This window comes from Triticum urartu, chromosome 6A (genome assembly GCF_056163025.1).
Source record: "Triticum urartu cultivar PI428250 chromosome 6A, HENAU_Tu73, whole genome shotgun sequence".
Lineage (NCBI taxonomy): Eukaryota > Viridiplantae > Streptophyta > Magnoliopsida > Poales > Poaceae > Triticum > Triticum urartu.
The window spans coordinates 513,065,557-513,084,039 of record NC_141878.1 but is presented as its reverse complement, the minus strand read 5'-3'; the positions used below and the strand labels follow the sequence as shown (position 1 = coordinate 513,084,039).

The window sequence follows — 18,483 nt, the reverse complement described above, 5'->3', positions numbered from 1 at the left end:
TACCCAATGCGTCGGGCCCGATGACTCTCTTCTGTGACAACACTGGAGCTATTGCCCTTGCCAAGGAGCCCAGGTTTCACAGGAAGACCAGGCATATCAAGCGTCGCTTCAACTCCATTCGTGAAAGTGTTCAAAATGGAGACATAGAGATTTGTAAAGTACATACGGACCTGAATGTAGCAGATCCGTTGACTAAACCTCTCCCTAGAGCAAAACATGATCAACACCAGAATTCCATGGGTGTTCGATTCATCACAATGTAACTAGATGATTGACTTTAGTGCAAGTGGGAGACTGTTGGAAATATGCCCTAGAGGCAATAATAAAATGATTATTATATTTCCTTGTTCATGATAATTGTCTATTATTCATGCTATAATTGTATTATCCGGAAATCGTAATACATGTGTGAATACATAGACCACAATGTGTCCCTAGTGAGCCTCTAGTTGACTAGCTCATTGATCAACAGATAGTCATGGTTTCCTGGCTATGGACATGGGGATGTCATTGATAATAGGATCACATCATTAGGAGAATGATGTGATGGACAAGACCCAAACCTAAGCATAGCACAAAGATCGTGTAGTTCGTTTGCTGTAGCTTTTCTGAATGTCAAGTATCATTTCCTTAGACCATGAGATTGTGCAACTCCCGGATACCGTAGGAGTGCCTTGGGTGTGCCAAACGTCACAACGTAACTGGGTGACTATAAAGGTACATTATAGGTGTCTCCGAAAGTGTCTGTTGGGTTGGCACGAATCGAGACTGAGATTTGTCACTCCGTATGACGGAGAGGTATCTCTGGGCCCACTCGGTAATGCATCATCATAATGAGCTCAATGTGATCAAATGATTGATCACGGGATCATGCATTACGGTACGAGTAAAGTGACTTGCCGGTAACGAGACTGAACAAGGTATTGGGATACCGACGATCGAGTCTCGGACAAGTAACGTACCGATTGACGAAGGGAATTGAATACGTGATTGAGTAAGTCCTTGACATCGTGGTTCATCCGATGAGATCATCGAGGAGCATGTGGGAGCCAACATGGGTATCCAGATCCCGCTGTTGGTTATTGACCGGAGAGTCGTCTCGGTCATGTTTGCTTGTCACCTGAACCCGTAGGGTCTACACACTTAAGGTTCGGTGACGCTAGGGTTGTAGAGATATGAGTATGCAGTAATCCGAAAGTTGTTCGGAGTCCCGGATGAGATCCTGGACGTCACGAGGAGTTCCGGAATGGTCCGGAGGTGAAGAATTATATATAGGAAGTGTAGTTTCGGCCATCGGGAAAGACTCGGGGTCACCGGTATTGTACCGGGACCACCGGATGGGTCCCGGGGGTCCACCGGGTGGGGCCACCCATCCCGGAGGGCCCCATAGGCCGAAGTGGGGAGGGGAACCAGCCCATAGTGGGCTGGTGTGCCCCCCCTTGGGCCCCCCTGCGCCTAGGGTTGGAAACCCTAGGGTGGGGGGCGCCTCCACTTGCCTTGGGGGGCACTCCACCCCCCTTGGCCGCCGCCCCCCCTTGGGAGATCCCATCTCCAGGGCCGGCACCCCCCAGGGGGCCTATATAAAGGGGGGGAGGGAGGGCAGCCGCACCTCAAGTCTTGGCGCCTCCCTCTCCCCTGCTACACCTCACCCTCTCGCAGAAGCTCGGCGAATCCCTGCTGCGATCACTGCTGCATCCACCACCACGCCGTCGTGCTGCTGGATCTTCATCAACCTCTCCTTCCCCCTTGCTGGATTAAGAAGGAGGAGATGTTATCCGCTCCGTACGTGTGTTGAACGCGGAGGTGCCGTCCATTCGGCACTTGGTCATCGGTGATTTGGATCACGGCGAGTATGACTCCATCATCCCCGTTCTCTTGAACGCTTTCGCTCGTGATCTACAAGGGTATGTAGATGCACTCCTCTCTCCCTCGTTGCTAGATGACTCCATAGATTGATCTTGGTGAAACGTAGGAAATTTTTTTGTTTTCTGCAACGTTCCCCAACAGAGACATGGTTTGAAGGTTTCGCATTGCGGTTCTTCAGTGTGTGCCACTGATCCGGGTAGAGGTTCTTTGGTGCAATGTATGCTGATGTTGGTGAGTCCAAGACGGTGGTTTTCTCACGATCAATCAAGTCCCACCACTCACTCGTCATCTTCTTTAGTCAATTATGGGTGGTTGGTGCGTCGACAAGGGAAGTCCAGTTGAAGTTGTTGCTCTTCGCAGTGATCGGTGTTGGTCGAGACCTGACTTTGATGCTCTGCTCAGGGTAGATTCCATTGCGTCATGTTTGTAATGTCTGTGAAGGCTTTTCTTCGGATTAGCATGGACGTGGTGTTTGTATTATACTTGTTGTTCGTGTGAGAGGTAGTCTCTTCTAATTGATTTTTGCCTTCTAAATAATATGATACCCCATTGACCTCTTGAGATTTTTTTTTTTGACGAAATCAAGTTTCCTCAAATTTAGACGAAATCAAGCGGTCAATAATACTTTCTAGAAGGCATCCTTAAAGCAGCCGGCTGCTAGTGATTACAGGAGGGAGAAGCCAGAAGCAAAGTTTCTAAAAGTAAATGTGGATGCAACTTTCTTTAAAGAGGAAGGAGCAGGAGCCACACCAGCCGTCATTAGAGATGGAAAGGTAATTTTGTTGCGGCTCGGTGCAATTTTATCCTTACTTTTTTTTTGAAAGAAAAGGCAGACCATTGTCTGCCTTGTGCATTCAAAACGAGACGGGCCTCGGATGACCAGAGGCTAATTATTTTATCCCTACTGATGCAAATTTGATGACATGCAAAATGGTTTGAATTTTGCTACTTTTCTGGGCTTTTACCGAATGAAGGCTGAATCAAACTCACTAAATGTCATTAACTTTTGAACTGAGCAAACAAGATGGCTGGACTCAAGGGTGGCAGTCTTCGCGGAATACGTGTTCTCAGCTACGGCCACTGGGACGGTCATTTTAAACATTGTTTTCTTTCTGCTAACGAAATCACATGTGCTAACTAATTATAATTTTTTTAATGAAAATCACTTGATCGAGTAGATAACTCTAGACTGTCTGGTCAGCAAGCTCGTGGACGATGTATCTGCATTTTAAGATTAATAAGGCTAGCTTTGGCGACCTTCACTTCGAAATAAAGATTTTGATAATGGAAAATAGCCCTCGGAACCTACTTCTAGATGCACTTGATATGGAAAAAGATTTAGCAATTCAGGAAAAATTCAAAAACCTTCGAAACTTTTTTTTGAATAAGCTCGACCTATTGGTGCACCCGTTCGACAAAGAAAACTCCCATAAGAAATCTGGGCCAACAAAATTCCAAGACATTAATGATAATAGATCAGGATCATTTTCACAAAAATTAAATAAATGGTAACTCTAATATAGTGCTGATTTTTTTCCTTTTTTGTCAACAATACCACGGAAGTCATTTCTTCACAAAAAATAAAATAAAAAACACGAGTGTAACGCTTGAGCAAGTTTTTTTAAAACTCATGATTTTCGACCACTTTTGCAATTACTATTTTTTCTATAAAAAATAAAAACGGGTGCAGCTACCCCAGCTTCCAAGGGTTCCCCTCCGGTCGATAGTAGTTTTGTCGATGCCCCCATGCCCGACCTCCGTATTGTTTTTAGAAAAAACAGGTGCAGCTACCCCAGCTTCCAAAGGTTCCCCTCCGGTCGATAAAGCTGGTCATAGCAGGGAGTAACTTATATTAATGTCATGCATATGACACTGATTTAAGTTACTACCTCTATAGTGCAAAGTAACATAATAGTATTATTATAGACTCATTTTGCATCGGGAAGCGCTATGTTACAGTAACATATTATGTTACCACAATCACTTTTTTCCTCATTAAATACTTGTCACATAAGCAAAATTGTCTTAGGATGTGTTAAGTTACTAGTTACCCCACTATGACTAGCCTAATAGTCTCGTAGATGCCCGACCTCCGTATTGAGTACTATTGACTTGAGCCCATCGCTGCTCAATGCCTGGCTGTCCTGAAAGCGAAGTCGCAAGTGGGCGCTATGGAGTCCAGCTAGCACCGCCCGTCATCGCGTACGGGATCGACCTCCCCATATATCCACGATAGGTCCAATCAGCGGCTTCATTATTCAGTTCTAATCACCGGTTGCTTCCTCCGTAGCTAGCTCCCGTCCACCTGATCTGCCTTGCCTGCCTACTCCACTGATTAGTTAAAGCCAATGAATAGCATTCCTCCGAGGGTACTATAAGTGCTCGCGGTCGTCGTCGTCGTCGTCCCCATCCCCTCTCTTCTCCATCGCCTTCTAGCTAGCAGCAGCGCTCTCTTCTTGCTCTTCGCTATCCTGCCCGTTGTCCTCTCCCTCTTGGATCGATCCGGCCTTCGCCGGCCATGAATTGCGCCGGGGTCGCCGATGGGTTAGCTGCAGGCGAGCCGGATGCCGGCGTCGTCGGCCTGCCACGTAGGAGGAGCTGCCTGTAGTGTAGCTGAGCTATAGTGGTCGATCGATCTGCTGCTTCTTGGGGGGCGAGGAAGAAGAATATAGCCGAGGCTTTGGCGCCAGCTCTCAAGGACAGGTGCAGCTCGATTTCTTGCTTAATTTCAGAGTGATTTTGTGTTGGTTACTACTCTATTCGTTGCTTTCTGTGGTTTTGATTTGTGCTTTGGACGTGAGCTGGATATGCTTGCGATCTGGACTTAGCTTCTTTATTAGTATTTTTCTTCTAGAGATGATCACCGTGGAACAAGAGAGAATAAAGATCAAAGGTTGAAAAAAAGAGAAGAGGCCCCAATCCCCAGTAGCACATCACAGTTCGTAGTAGTAGTACCAACTCGTCCCCTCTCTCTCCCCTTTCCCCTCCATTCTTGTCGTAGGAGGGCTCTGCTTCTCTTTATTTACTACCTCCCTAGTAACACCATTGAGTTCAATCCTCCAAGCAAGATTGGGAGTAAGGACATCTCCCGTATCATCAAATTGACACAGCGGACTAGGCATCGACCATCCAGATGTGGACATTAAATGTCATTTTTTTTCTGAAAAGAAGGATTATCTCAGCATCTGCATCAAAATGTTGCATGCGGCCATCTTTATTGAATTATTTAACGGAGTCTGACAAAGCAGATACATGAATGACCCAAATCAGCTTCCTGACGACCTCAATCGCTACACCTACAAATTTGATGAAGTGCATTGGCGCATCCACGCACGCCATCTAATCTGATGGTCTCACGAGGCTGCCACACGGCGAGCCGATAATACCAATCGGTCTAGCAGACCCTCAGCATGCACCACATGCGCATATTTTATAATCTACCTCGCTATTTTTCGCCTTCCCATCTTTATGGAGAGATCAATGCATAAGCCTTGCCAGGCCCAACTGTTGTCCACACCGCCATGACCCTACACGCGTCCATCGACACATGTCCAAAGTTGGGGCCCCGCTGCGCCACTCCACCGAGAGGGGAGAGGAGGATGAGGAGGGCCGGGCGCCGACGACGGCGGGTGGCCTCCCCTGGTGCCCGCGGGAGCACTAGAGAGATATCCTATTTTTTGTCTGACCCATTCAAACGAATAGAGCAATAAAACATACGAAATTGAAGATAAGCAGATGAAATTTAATAAACTTTGGGATATTTACAACCAACCGGACAAAATTTAATAAGTTCAAATTAAGTTTAAACTAAACTAAACTAGGCGAGGTACCGGAAGCTGACCTCGTAAGCATAGCCTGTAAGGCCGTCGGTAGCTTCGACGCCTACCGTCGTCATCGTCTCGCAAATGGCGGAAGGTCCTCCATGCGTCGTGGCTTCCCCGCTTGACCGCTGTGGGGCGCTCCCAGACGCTTTGCTGTACCTTCACTGACTTGCGCCGCTTGTCTTCGGCGACATCAGCGGCTCAGATGTAGGCGACACGCTCAGACTATGCCAGCCCCACTTCGAGGAGTTGGTCGTTGGGCCGGCGCCGGCGGCGGGCGCTCGACCGCTCAGTCGTCTTGGACCGGCCGATGGTCCAAGCCTCCACCAGCACCCAAGCCGACGACACTTGACTATTCACGAACATCGCCCTTCGCGTTCTCGGGCCACCACCTCATAGAGGCATTTGTTTGTCCGCGAAGGAGGACACGCCCCGGCTCTAGCACCTTGGAGGTACTACTCTACATGCGAGTGTGGATTCGCCGGCACGAAGGGCTGCTCCTCCTTCTTCACGCCAAACGACCGCCGTCGGTTGCCCGCCTAGCGGCGGCGGGGAGGTCGGCTCCTCCTTCAAGTGGCGGTGCGGTGGGGGTGGGGAGTCTCCTTCACATTACGTACAATCTAGGTGTGATTGTGCGGCGGGGAGGGCGGCTCCTTCACGGGGCGTCCGATTTGGACGCCGCGGTTTCACAGAGGGGACGACAACGCCGACCGCGATTGGTTAATGACTGCCGGAGCATGATCTCCATCTATCGCGTGAACTCGTCATTAGTCGTGCTAGCAGCGATGAGCAGGGGTGCCTTCTCCTCCTCCCGAGTTGGCGTTGAACGGATCTCCTCTTCGTTGTCAGAGGAGGTCAGCTCCGGCTTTATGTTGAAAGGATCTCTCCATGATAAGTAGCCCTGATACCATAGGCGGCAACGCCAACGGATTCGGAGCTACCCCGGATAGCCGCTCGTCGGCCACCAGTTGGAGGCTTCTGATTTGTTGCCCATGTTGGCGGCCGGTGGTAGAGGTGTAGTGGTGTGTGGCAGGTTTGAAGAGGAGGAGGATAGGGCTTTGCGTCCGCGGCCGGGTGACTTTAATAGTCGGGGCAGGCGGACCGGCGAAGCTTCAATACAAGCAGCATAGGAGTAGGTCTCTAGGTCAACGCGCTGTGTGCATGTGGGTTGGCGTTTGACCTGTCAAGCCTGAGTGAATACACGACGTGAATGGTTATAGAACAACCACGACGGGAGAGGGGTTTCTCTGTGGGTCCAAGTTGTCACAGTGCAGCGTGGCAGACATTCGGACTCCCCAACCTCTTCAATTTGATGCCGGTTTGTGAGATTTCGGATGTCCGGACATCCAAACAGTTTTGATGAATCGCTTTGGATGACTAAAAGTGTCTGGACCGTAAACTTTTGCGGTCTCGATTTGGTGAGAGTGAGAAACAGCTACGACGATCAATTCTAGTGATCAATTTGTTTTTGGATGATCAAATGGATAGGAAGATCAATTTTATAATTGTGCCAATTGAGCAGTTGGATGTAACATCTTGCCGTTTTTTGAGTTTGTGTTAGCCTGAAAGCATTCTACTCTTTTGAGATGTGTGACTAAGTTCTTTGTGTTATCACCAGGTTCATAGTGCTCCATCCATGATAATTGCCAAATAAGTTGTGTGGGAGAAACTTGTCTCTCTCCTAATTAATATTATACACCGGGCATTGTATTATTATATCACAATTTGGTGGTTTGTATCGTAATATTGTTTGTATTTTCTATGTTCTTTTTATGCAAATAATTAGTCAGTACAGTATATCAGTGTTTTTGTCTGTATGATACTAACTGTTGATTCCTTCCAACTGTAAGGGGACCTGAAGTATGTCCTCTCGTGTCCTCTCGTGTCCTCTCTTGTAGTCAATATAGTATACTGTATTAGATTCAAAGTTATGCAATGAAGACTACTCCTATTATATTTTGGCAAGGAGGGAGTGGCGTATTAATGCTGAAGTTATGCGTGCATAATAATTATTTTTCCAAATTTTGGGTTCAGTTTATAACTTCAAAAATGCTACACCTATGTAATGTTTTACGAAACCTTACGTAAATCCTTTGATCGCTAATCAAACTGTCCCCCTGATTTTCAGTGTGGGCCTGCGCCCCAACTATGGCCCAATATAAGACAGCCATGTCGGATCGTACGTAAGTTACGTAGAAGACGTTATGTAGGTGTAGCTTTACTCTTATATAATTTGGTGAGGGTGAAACCAGAATTTCCCCGCTACCGAGAAATAGGAAAAACCCGTGAGAGAAAATGGGCTTGAGATAATAGAATTTGTTGGCTATTACAATATATACACTCTTAAAAGTTTGATGACATTTGGACTATGCAATGGCATGTGTACTACTAGCTTTTATCATCAGCAATGCAAAATTGTAAATCATTGCATATCTATTGCTGATTTCATTCTCTGCTGTAGCACGCTGATATCAACTCTGACAGCATGGATTTTCAGCACAAGGCGGAGGCAGTTAATTTCCGGTGACGCACACCATGGATCCCCAGACATTTGTGAGGCTCTCAGTCGGGCAGCTTGGCCTGAGGCTCCCCGGCGCAAGCGCCAGAAAGGCTTGCCACTGCGAGATCCGGCTCCGAGGCTTCCCGGTTCAGTTAGCTCCGGTGCCTCTGGAAAATTCTTCAGAGTTCCACCTTGACCCGCACGCCAACGCGGCGGTCTTCTCCCTGGACGAGCCCGGCCTCAAGGCGCTGCCGACGTCGAGGTGGTTCCGAGCCCCGGAGCCGCCGTGCCTCGAGATCGTTGTGTACGCGAGCAGGCGCGACGGCGGCGGGCACTGCGTCGGGTTGAAGCGGCGGCTGGTCGGGGCGGTCAGGGTGGACGTCGGGCCGGAGTGGCGCGACGGCAAGCCTGTGCTGCTTCGCCACGGCTGGACGGGCATCGGCAGGGCGGCGGAGCTGCACGTGCGAGTGAGGGTGGAAGCTGACCCTCGGTACGTGTTCCGGTTCGAGGACGAGGTCGCGCTGAACCCGCAGGTGGTGCAGCTCCATGGCGGCGCCAGCCAGCCCATCTTTAGCTGCAAGTTCATCCGCGACGTGAGGCGGTGAGTGCTCTGCTGTTGCTGACTGCTATGATATGAAAATTCTGGACAAAATGAAAGCTTGATGAGGTTGTTGATGTCTGATCTCTGATGTGTTGGCACTTGGCAGGGCGTCGCAGCCGGATCATTTGGGCGGGCAGTACTGGTCGAGCTCCGGAAGCGGCGTGGAGAAGGAGATGGAGATGGCGGGGAGGAGGAGGGAGAGGAAGGGCTGGAAAGTGGCGATCCACGACCTGTCCGGCTCCGCCGTGGCCGCGGCGTTCATGGCCACGCCGTTCGTGCCGGCGACGGGCCGCGACACGGTGGCGCGGTCCAACCCAGGCGCGTGGCTCATCGTCCGCGCCGACACGACGGGGTCGTCGGAGAGCTGGCAGCCGTGGGGCCGGCTGGAGGCGTGGCGGGAGTGCGCCGCGCCGGCGGGCGGCAAGGACGCCGTGTGCCTCCGGCTGCATCTTCTCCCGGAGCGGCGGGACGCGTGCGTGCTCGTGTCCGAGACGCCTCTGAGCTGCGACAAGGGCGGGGAGTTCTCCATCGACATGGACAGACAGTCGGTCCTCCCGGAGGACGCGGTGGCGTCGGAGACGCCGTCGGCGTCGTCGTACTGCGCGGCGAGCATGGGGGAGTCGTGCGCGGGCGGCGGGTTCGTGATGAGCTGCAGCGTGCAGGGCGAGGCGGCGACGGGCAGCAGGCCGCCGCTGGTGCACCTCGCCGCGCGGCACGTCATGTGCATGGAAGACGCAGCCATGTTCCTCGCGCTCGCGGCCGCCGTCGACCTCAGCGTCAAGGCGTGCCGGCCGTTCCGGAGCAGGACGGCGGCGGCCAAGAAGAAGACGGTCGCTGGCTCCTCTTCCCCCGATCCCCTGGAGCTCGACACGTAGATTAGCTAGAGCTAGCAGTCCTCACTCCTCAGTCAAGCATCAGATCATCCATGGTCACTCTGTAAATCCACTTGTTTCGACTAAACTTGTTGAAAGCACTACCGGTTTTTTCTGAACCTGCAGACACGACGACGATTCAATCACGCAGAGGCGCAGTTCGCAGGATGGCTCACCCTTCGTGGCGCCCCTTGACCCTCTCAGAGCAAGTATAATAGTACCCAGTCAGCAGGCTATAAGAACTTTCACGTCATCGAAATCATAGCTGGAAGAGAGAGAGAAAAGAGAAAAGAAACAAGCGGGCGCTTCAGTTATCGCCGGCTACAGCGCTGGAAACAAAAAATCCAACCCACATGCAGCCGGGTGAGCTAGCGCTTCATTCATTCCCGCCAATCAGCATGCGTCTCCTTCCCTCCTTTCACATGCACGCATTAAGTATTGATAGCTAGTTTACAGTCAATCTAATATACTAGCAGGCTATTACGAAGGCTACAAGTGACATGGCGTACATATATAGCCGGCAGCAGGCTTTCTTATTAACCATGCTCTCACGCCGGGCCTCGGTATAGGCTTTGCCGCCACAACTGGGTGTCCGGAGCGTCGTTGCCTTGGACGTGAATCTTGCCGTCGCCGCGACAAGGACCCAATGTCGGGTTCCTCGGATGACGCGACGCTCTCCTCGGCGGCGCGCATGTACCTCCAGTCGTTGCTTAGAGCAACTCCAATCGGCCAAGCCAAATAGACGCACGGTTTGTCCGTTTTTTATTCGTTTGGGTCGGTCAGATGAACAAACGCATCTATTAAATATATATATATATATACACACACACACACACAACAGCACTATGCTAATCCCAGGATTAAAATAGTTATTTGGATCACAGCAGCCCCTATATAGGGTCTGATGGACCCCTCCCGAACTTCCCTAAACTGCTGGCCCAACCAGACAGCATGCCACCCGATCCCGAGCCGCCCCGACAGGATCCACCCGATCCCCTGATTCCGAGCCGACCCACTCCCCCTCCTCGCCGCTCCTCCCCTCGATCCCCGATCTCCTCCCCTCCTCGCCGCCCATCTTCACCGGATCCGCCGCCTCCCCCGCCCCGTCTACAGCTCCTGGTCGGCCGGATCCGCAGCCTCCCCTCCTTCCCCAGCTCCTGGCCGGCCACCGGCGCGGGCGAGCGAGCGACGGCGGACGCCGGCGCGAGGGAGCCCGCGTCGCCTAGACGCGGCGAAGCCGCCATGGACTTCAGGAAGCCGCATCCTCGTCCCATCGCCACCGCCCGAAGCCTTGGCAGACCAGATGACCGGCACGACGCAAGCTACGGCGAGCGGCGCGACCAACGGAGCAACTCCTCCGTAGAGGCGACATCTACTGCGACCTCAAATTCAGCAACAACAGTACATGAACTTCCTCCCAATTTTGCATTCTTCTTCAATCTTGCCTTCTCTGACCTTCTTGCTTCGTGCAGATGAATTTCGCGTCCTCTGCAAGACATGGATTGCCATCGAATTCCTCTCATACCTCCACGACGAATTGTTCTCAAGGTGGCCTATCAGCTGCTGGAAAAAGGTTGGCCGACCTTCTAGCCAGGGTATGGTTGAACTTCTTCCTTCCTTCGGTTTGTTATTTGCTTACAGCTATGTGAAGTTCAGGTGGTGTGTGAGCATCAGTCCGGCTACAAAAGCTTTTTTAAAATCTGCCTGCCTGCTTAAAACCATGTGAAGTTCTGGTAGTGTATGAGCCTTAGTCCAGGCTACAAAACAGCATTGTAAAATCTGCCTGCCTGCTTACGGGCATGTGAAGTTCAGGTAGTATGTGAGCCTCAGTCCAGGCTACAAACACTATATAATCTTCCTGCATTCACATTCACATGTGCAAAAGCCATGTGAAGTTCAACTAGTAAGTGTGCTAGAGTTCAGGTTGGTATGTGTCTGGTTCTGTGCAAAAAAAATAAAAGGAAAATAGAACATGCATGTGATATGACATGAAGGTCAGGTTGGTATGCACTAGCAGTCCAACCATTCAAAAACTCATGAAGGTTCAGGTTTTTTAACTGTAGATAGTATTTCCCCTTTGCAAAACAAGAAGTTCAGGTTGTGGAGAGTGCTCAGTTCAGGTACATATAAGTAATCAAATATTGTAGAATTAAAAAACATGATGTGAAGTTCATTCTGTGAAGGGTGCTCAGTTCAGGTACAGAGGCATTGGCAGATGCTTAGCTCAGTGCATAGTGTGATGGCTCTCACCACTTTTATATGAGAAGTTCAGGCTGTGAATAATGCTAAGTTCAGTTACAAAGGTATATGCAGATATAACTTGTGTGCTAATAGACATTTTTTTCTTTTATGTCAGCAAGACGAGAGACGCATGAAGAAGCTTAGAAGTTCCCAGCAACAAGTACACAATCCAAAGCCTGTACGCGTTGCACCACCCCCTCAATGGGTCACACCTCAAACGCACCAACAGCATTACCAACCTGCTCCAGACCAAAAATGGATGACACCTGAAACACACAGATACTTCCAAGATGCTGGGTCACAGCCCTATCCGCACAGGTTTGCGCCTCCACCTAATTGGGTGACGCCGGAAATCCCCCGCGGATTATTTGTATCCACCAGTAGACTCCCAAGCACGCCGATGGAGGAGGGGGTTAGCTCAAGTCCTGCGTGTAACTCTGGAGGTTATCCTGGTGTGCCTCATCAATGCCAAAGCGAAGCAACTAAACCGGATCCCAGGACAAATCCAACAGCAACACACACACGGAGGAGAGTGATCTGCACACTACCACCGTTTGATCCTGCTGCTGCTGCTACAAGTCAGAATTCTACGGGGCATAAGGTAGATGGATTGCTTCACAAAACAAAAGAGCAAACCAAGACCAGGATCGCAATACCTCCATAACCACCTCAAGCAAAAAGGATGCAAACAAGAGAGAGGCCATCTTCAGCCCTCCTTCCTCCTCGTGATCCACTGCTGCATCCTGCTATGATTACTCCGCCATGCCCCATCCCAGAGGGACAGCAGCCGACACCGGCGGAGTTGCGATCATACACACACGTAAGTGAAACAAAAAATATTTATATACGCATCTTGTATTATCTGCACATTTTCTGCTCCCTCCAGGATAACAAGTTCATAAACTGCATTTTAAGGTGCTGTTTGGATTATTTTTTTTCTTTTTCTGCAGACGCCAGATCTACCGGATTATCTAATACCAAGACTAAAGATGCGATTCAAAGATGTAGAGAAAGCAAGGGAATTTTATAGTAGATATGCCAGACACGCTGGTTTTGGAATCAGGAGGACGGGTGGAAATGACAACCACAAGTATTTTGTTTGCGCCTTCCAAAGGATACACACATCTTCTGTTTCAGAGGCCAACAGGAAGCGAAACAAAACATCACAGAGGACGGGCTGCAATGCAAGAATGAGGGTGAAGGTGCAGGAGGATGGCACATGTGTGGAAGTGGACATTGAGTACAATCATAATCACGAGCTCATGCAAATTGATGACATGCTGGTATTTTTGCACTCACACAAGAATTATGACCCCACTATTTTGGAGTACGTAAAGCTCCTGCAGTACCATGATGTCAAGCACACAACAATCATGTCCATGCTATCTGAAAATGAAGATGGAAGCTACTTCCTAAGCATGACAGGACGAGACCTGCTAAACCAGTAAGTATTCAAACACCCACATACTGCAATGTAAAATAGCATCCTAGCTCACAACCCTTTGCTAGCAAAAAATAAACAAATGCATGTTTGCATGTGATTTGCAGGAAATCCATGAATGCAAGGAAAGATGATTTGGATGATGTATTGAAACTTGTTTCATTCTTCAAAGACATGAAGGCAATAAATGATGAGTTTTTCTATGACATCCAAGTGGACAAGGACAAGTCAATTAAAAACATTTTCTGGTCCAATGCAAGCTGCCGAGGAGCCTATCAAGACTTTGGCGATTGTGTAACATTCAACACGACTTACAAGACCAACAAATTTCATATGCCCCTGGGAGTGTTTGTTGGAACAAACCATCACTTGCAGTCAACGATATTTTCTGTTGCCCTGATAAGAGACGAAGATGCAAAGTCATTCAAGTGGTTGTTCGATACATTTCTACGGTGCATGAACAACAAGCACCCAATTTGCATTCTAACAGGTGAGTTCAAAAAAAAACTCCTCAAGTTTCATCATCTTTTCAGTCTATGGGTCTGTGTTGGTTGGGTACATTGGTTTTGTCTGAAAATAATGTAAAGAATGCAGTTCAATCACTGTAAGCACAGAAGTCCAACTAGCAGTACAAGAAAGCAAAATTATCTGTCACATGTTTAAAAAAAATTAGTTACGAATGTGAAGTTCAAATACATGAATCATAGAAGTTCAAGGACAAATCTATAAGATAAATATATCTAGCATGTTTAGAAAAATATAGTTATTTACGTGAAGTTCAAGCACTGCCACCACAGAAGTTCAACAACAATGCTTTAAGAAAATTTTTGATTGCGACACTACTAGTTTGTCCTACTACTAACTGTGAAGTTCAAGCACTGATACCAAAGAAGTTCAGCAACGCTGCTGTAAAGAAAAAATACATGTGACATTCTTAGATACCATACTGCCAAGATGTGTAGTTCAAGTACTTGTACAACATAAGTTCAGCATCAGTACAAAAAAAGAATCAAGTTCCATTTTTTTAATTCATGCAGACCAATGCCCATCGATGGCGAAAACTATACCACAATCATTTCCAAACACCGTCCACAAGCTATGCCGTTGGCACATCATGAAGAAGTATAGGGAATACCTTGCGTTGCTGTACAAAAAGTATAAAACATTCAAAGAGGAGTTCACAACTATATTAAACTGGCCGCTGATGCCAACGGAGTTTGAAGATGCCTGGGCTAAACTCGTGCACAACTACAACCTGGAGAACGACCAGATGATGATGCAACTCTAGAGTGATAGGAAGATGTGGATTTCAGCATATTACAAGAACATTTCTGTGCTAGAATGACTTCCACACAATGAAGCGAGAGCATGAACCACGTGCTAAAGAAAGGGTTTGTCAAGGGGACCCAGAACCTACACAAGTTTGCTAGGCGGGTCAATGCTTGCATACAAACTCGGATGCAGAAGGAGAACGAGCAAACAATGACCAACATGGTATGATGACAAGTACAAAACACCCCCATCATGTTCTGTTTTACCTTCAACATGTGCACTTTGAATTTAAAAAAATGAAACCCATGACTCTGCTTCGACTAATATCTCACTTTTTGACATGTGCAGAGCAATCCTATGACAAAAACAACTTACGGCTACAAGGAAGACATGTCTATCAAGTACACGAGAGCCGTGTACACTGAGATGAGGAATAGGATGAGAAAGGCCACGCTATTTCGCGCAAAGCGTACAGCAGAGCCCACTAAGTACCTTGTGTACTACCACAACAAGCCTGTCCATGATGATGAAGAAAGATTTTCCTAGTCAAAGCATGAATTCCAAATTGTAGCTGACCCAGAGAAGGAAATATACGAGTGTGAATGCAAGCTCTGGACACACACAGGTGAGCGAAAAAACAAGATCGTTAAATAGCTAGACTAGTAGTATCATATCAAAATTTATGAAACTCATTGCTGGCTCAAAAACTATGTATTCTGCATTCATCACAAAAATGCAGGCCTGTTCTGCCTTCACATCATGAACATACTGGACTACATCAAGCCTGACAAATTTCCAAACAAGTATATCCTCAAACGGTACACAAAGACTGCAAGATCAGAACCAACCTTTGATACAAGGGACTACAACACAACCGCATCGGATGGCAGCTCAAGGCTATCGAAGCAAGACATCTTGCTGCAGCTGAATTTGATGGTTAACAAGAAAGGATGTGACCAGTAATATGACAGAGCCTACTATGTTCTCAAGAGGCTTGTGGAAGAGCTTGATGCAATACATTCGGCAAATCAAGTGGATGCTGACAAAAGGATGGCTGAAGAGGACGCTGAAATTGAAGATGACCTGCATTATTATGCAGCTAAAATGCTCAACACCGCCGTTGAAGCCAACCAATGCAAGCAGGGTGATGGCCAATCAATGGAGCAGCGACAACAAGAGATGATGAAATTGTCGTTGTATTCTGAAACAAAGGGTAGGAAGAAAATTACTGCAGCAAAGAAAAGTGACAAGAGAGCTCAAATGAAGGCACCACCTGCAGGAAGAGTCGCCGTGCACGATGAGAACGGAGTGCCACTTGGACACAGGAAATGCAGTGTGTGCAACCAGGTTGCGGGACACAACAAGCTGACCTTTCCAACACTATTGGAAAGAAACAATGCTGAGGAGATCAAGCAAACCAAATCTCAAAAACAGCAGCCCAAAGTTATGGAACAAAAGAAGAGACCACACCCAAAGAAAGCAAGCAGCAGACTTTGTAGCATATGCAAGGAGTATGAACCACATAATGCAAGAAATGCCCGAAGCACGCAGATGCTGAAAAGACAAGCAAAATGCCAGAGAAGAAACAGAAAGCAAGACCTAGAGCCAACAACAAGAAAGTGGTGGAAGATGAAGAGGAAGACGAAGATGAAGACACCGTAGAAGAAGAGGAAGACGAAGAGGAAGAGGAAGTGGAATGCGACGATGAAGAGGAAGAGGACGATGAAGAGGAAGAGGTACATGTCAAGCAAAAACCTCTACCACCAAAGCCTAGGAGGAGCGCAGGGCTCATGAACAGTTAGAATAGGTCAATTAACACAATGCAAACTTGTGTCATGTCAATGTGCAGAACATTATGTCATCCCCTGGTAACATACACTGTGAAGTTCAAGTAATATTACTGCAGAAGTCCTGGTATGTTATGGCAGGAAGTGATGTGCTGGTGTTGTATTGCATGAAAGAGCAAGCAGTAATAAATTGAAAAACATATACTATGAAGTTCAAGTAATATTACTGCAGAAGTCCTGGTATGTTATGGCAGGAAGTGATGTGCTGGTGTTGTATTGCATGAAAGAGCAACCAACAAAATAATCATACAGTTTTGAAGTTCATGTCAGCTTACAGAAGAATTTCTGGTATGTAAAATCGATGTAGGAAAAGAATATGCTTAAAAAATAAAGTTTCGCCGCATAAACTGAGGTTAGCAGGCCTAAGATAACGCGTTCAAATGTGAAGTTCTGCTTGGATACGCGCAGAAGTTCATGTACAATGCAACAAAGATAAAGAAACGTCAACAATATTTCTGCACAGATTTACATATGAAATACGTTCACACTTGAAAAAACACAAAAAAACAATTATAGATTCTACGCAAAAGCATACATATTGGTTGGGTTGAACATTACCAATACATTACACAACACAAAATATCCTCTCCATCTGAAACCAGCAACCCAGCCACATCTCAAAGCAGAAGTTCAAGTCTACGATCATATGTTGGGAGCCCAAAAATAAACAACAAAAAAAATCAAGCAGTTCAACCAAAACCGAGGCAGAAGTTCAGGTACATCTGTTGGGGCAAAAACATTCAACACATGGATACTGAAAAATGACGCAGTACATTGAAATTCACAAAGCCTAATCATTCTTCACACCAAATGCATTTGTCCACAATATCATAAGTAATAGTGTTGCACCTATAGATACACAAATCACTAAAAACATTCTTACAACCAAATCTTTACGGAATTGTTCCAATCATTATCAAACCTAAAAATCTGTATGGAATCAAATCTACAATGAAACTAATGCTTCGAATTCACGGACCAAAGGACTGGATCTCTTTAGGGAGCTCTGAACGCACGACTTCATTCTTCTCGGTAAAAATCAGAGTGTGCATGAACTCAGTCTTCCAGTCATCTGCAGCAGCATGCAAACAAAGAAAGGTGAAAACGATGGTTTAGTAACGGATATCTAAAACCACAGCAGGAGTGTCTCAGCAAAAACACACAAGAATAATCAAAGGATGATGAGACAAGAACAAAGACAGAACATACTTCCACATCACCAAAATCTTCAACAAACTCGTCGCCATCATACGAAGAGCAGAACTTCACGGCAAAGAAACCACAATCATTACTCTTCTGCTTCGGAACATCGATGAAAGTCGGCCTGTTTGCAATAGTCACCCAGTTAGGCTGCTTGCTCGCCTTGTATGCAGCCTTGCCATACACCTCCTCGAGCAACCCAACAAATCTCTTCATCTGCCGGAAATAACAAAATTAGATGAAGTCAAAAACATGTTAACCAAAATAGTTAAGTTCAGGTACATAAAAAAGTGACACTTGCATAAGATCCACCTAAACAAAATAGCAGAAGTTCAACTTCTAAATGACAGTCAGTTCAAGCAGTATTACCAAAACAGAGACATCAACATATTTTGTCAACACAAGGCATAATAAACTTCGTGTCAAACAAGAGAATGTGAAAGGAGGTTCAGGCTAAGAAACACTCATGATACTTTGGCAGTCCCCGTGGAAACTCGTTCGCGACGTCTCCATATTATCGTAAGAAAGTGAATCAAGGATGTCAATGCTCCCACGATATCTATTCACCACGTACACACTGTAGTGCGCCATTGTGCCAATTGGCTTGAATAGAATCAAGAAAACCTGCAAAGAATGAAAGGACCGGTGAACATAAACTATAAAGCATATGTACTCAAGAACCGTCATGAACAAAAACTTCTTGACAAACTCAGCAAAAGGATGCACATGAAATTAAAAAAAGCAAGAGTTATGAAAAACTAACCAGCTTTGCATTAAGAAGGTCTTCTTCCTTGTGAACAAACATTGGGAGGAGACCAGCAG

General features: G+C 47.2%; 2 protein-coding genes across 4 annotated transcripts; both read left to right on the top strand.

Moving 5' to 3' along the window:
* Positions 1 to 4,123: 4,123 nt before the first annotated feature.
* ASG1 (nuclear factor 1 A-type protein (DUF1005)) lies at positions 4,124 to 9,779 on the top strand. Of its 3 annotated transcripts, none has more exons than XM_048679870.2 (3): positions 4,124 to 4,569; positions 8,172 to 8,788; positions 8,895 to 9,779. In XM_048679870.2, exons 2-3 carry the CDS (start codon positions 8,223 to 8,225, stop codon positions 9,661 to 9,663), a joined length of 1,335 nt encoding a protein of 444 aa, XP_048535827.1. In that variant the 5' UTR covers positions 4,124 to 4,569; positions 8,172 to 8,222; the 3' UTR covers positions 9,664 to 9,779. The 3 variants fall into 3 exon arrangements, with proteins under 3 accessions (XP_048535827.1, XP_048535828.1, XP_048535825.1); XM_048679871.2 differs by having other exon boundaries at positions 8,149 to 8,788; XM_048679868.2 differs by having other exon boundaries at positions 4,125 to 4,569; positions 8,185 to 8,788.
* Positions 9,780 to 10,902: 1,123 nt separating this feature from the next.
* Positions 10,903 to 14,630, top strand: LOC147965993 (protein FAR1-RELATED SEQUENCE 5-like). Its single transcript, XM_087530680.1, has 6 exons — positions 10,903 to 11,061; positions 11,133 to 11,255; positions 12,017 to 12,079; positions 12,852 to 13,345; positions 13,450 to 13,832; positions 14,380 to 14,630. The coding sequence occupies exons 1-6, from the start codon at positions 10,903 to 10,905 to the stop codon at positions 14,628 to 14,630; spliced, it is 1,473 nt and encodes a 490-aa protein (XP_087386806.1).
* Positions 14,631 to 18,483: the final 3,853 nt, after the last annotated feature.

What these genes read in the sequence shown, in the direction of transcription:
- ASG1 (XM_048679870.2), top strand. Translation starts at nt 8,223, where the DNA reads ATGGATCCCCAGACATTTGTGAGGCTCTCAGTCGGGCAGCTTGGCCTG. An exon ending in TTCATCCGCGACGTGAGGCG is followed by an intron (nt 8,789 to 8,894) that starts GTGAGTGCTCTG and finishes GGCACTTGGCAG; the next exon opens with GGCGTCGCAGCCGGATCATT.
- LOC147965993 (XM_087530680.1), top strand. Translation starts at nt 10,903, where the DNA reads ATGGACTTCAGGAAGCCGCATCCTCGTCCCATCGCCACCGCCCGAAGC. An exon ending in TGGCCGACCTTCTAGCCAGG is followed by an intron (nt 11,256 to 12,016) that starts GTATGGTTGAAC and finishes CTTTTATGTCAG; the next exon opens with CAAGACGAGAGACGCATGAA. An exon ending in CCCAATTTGCATTCTAACAG is followed by an intron (nt 13,833 to 14,379) that starts GTGAGTTCAAAA and finishes TAATTCATGCAG; the next exon opens with ACCAATGCCCATCGATGGCG.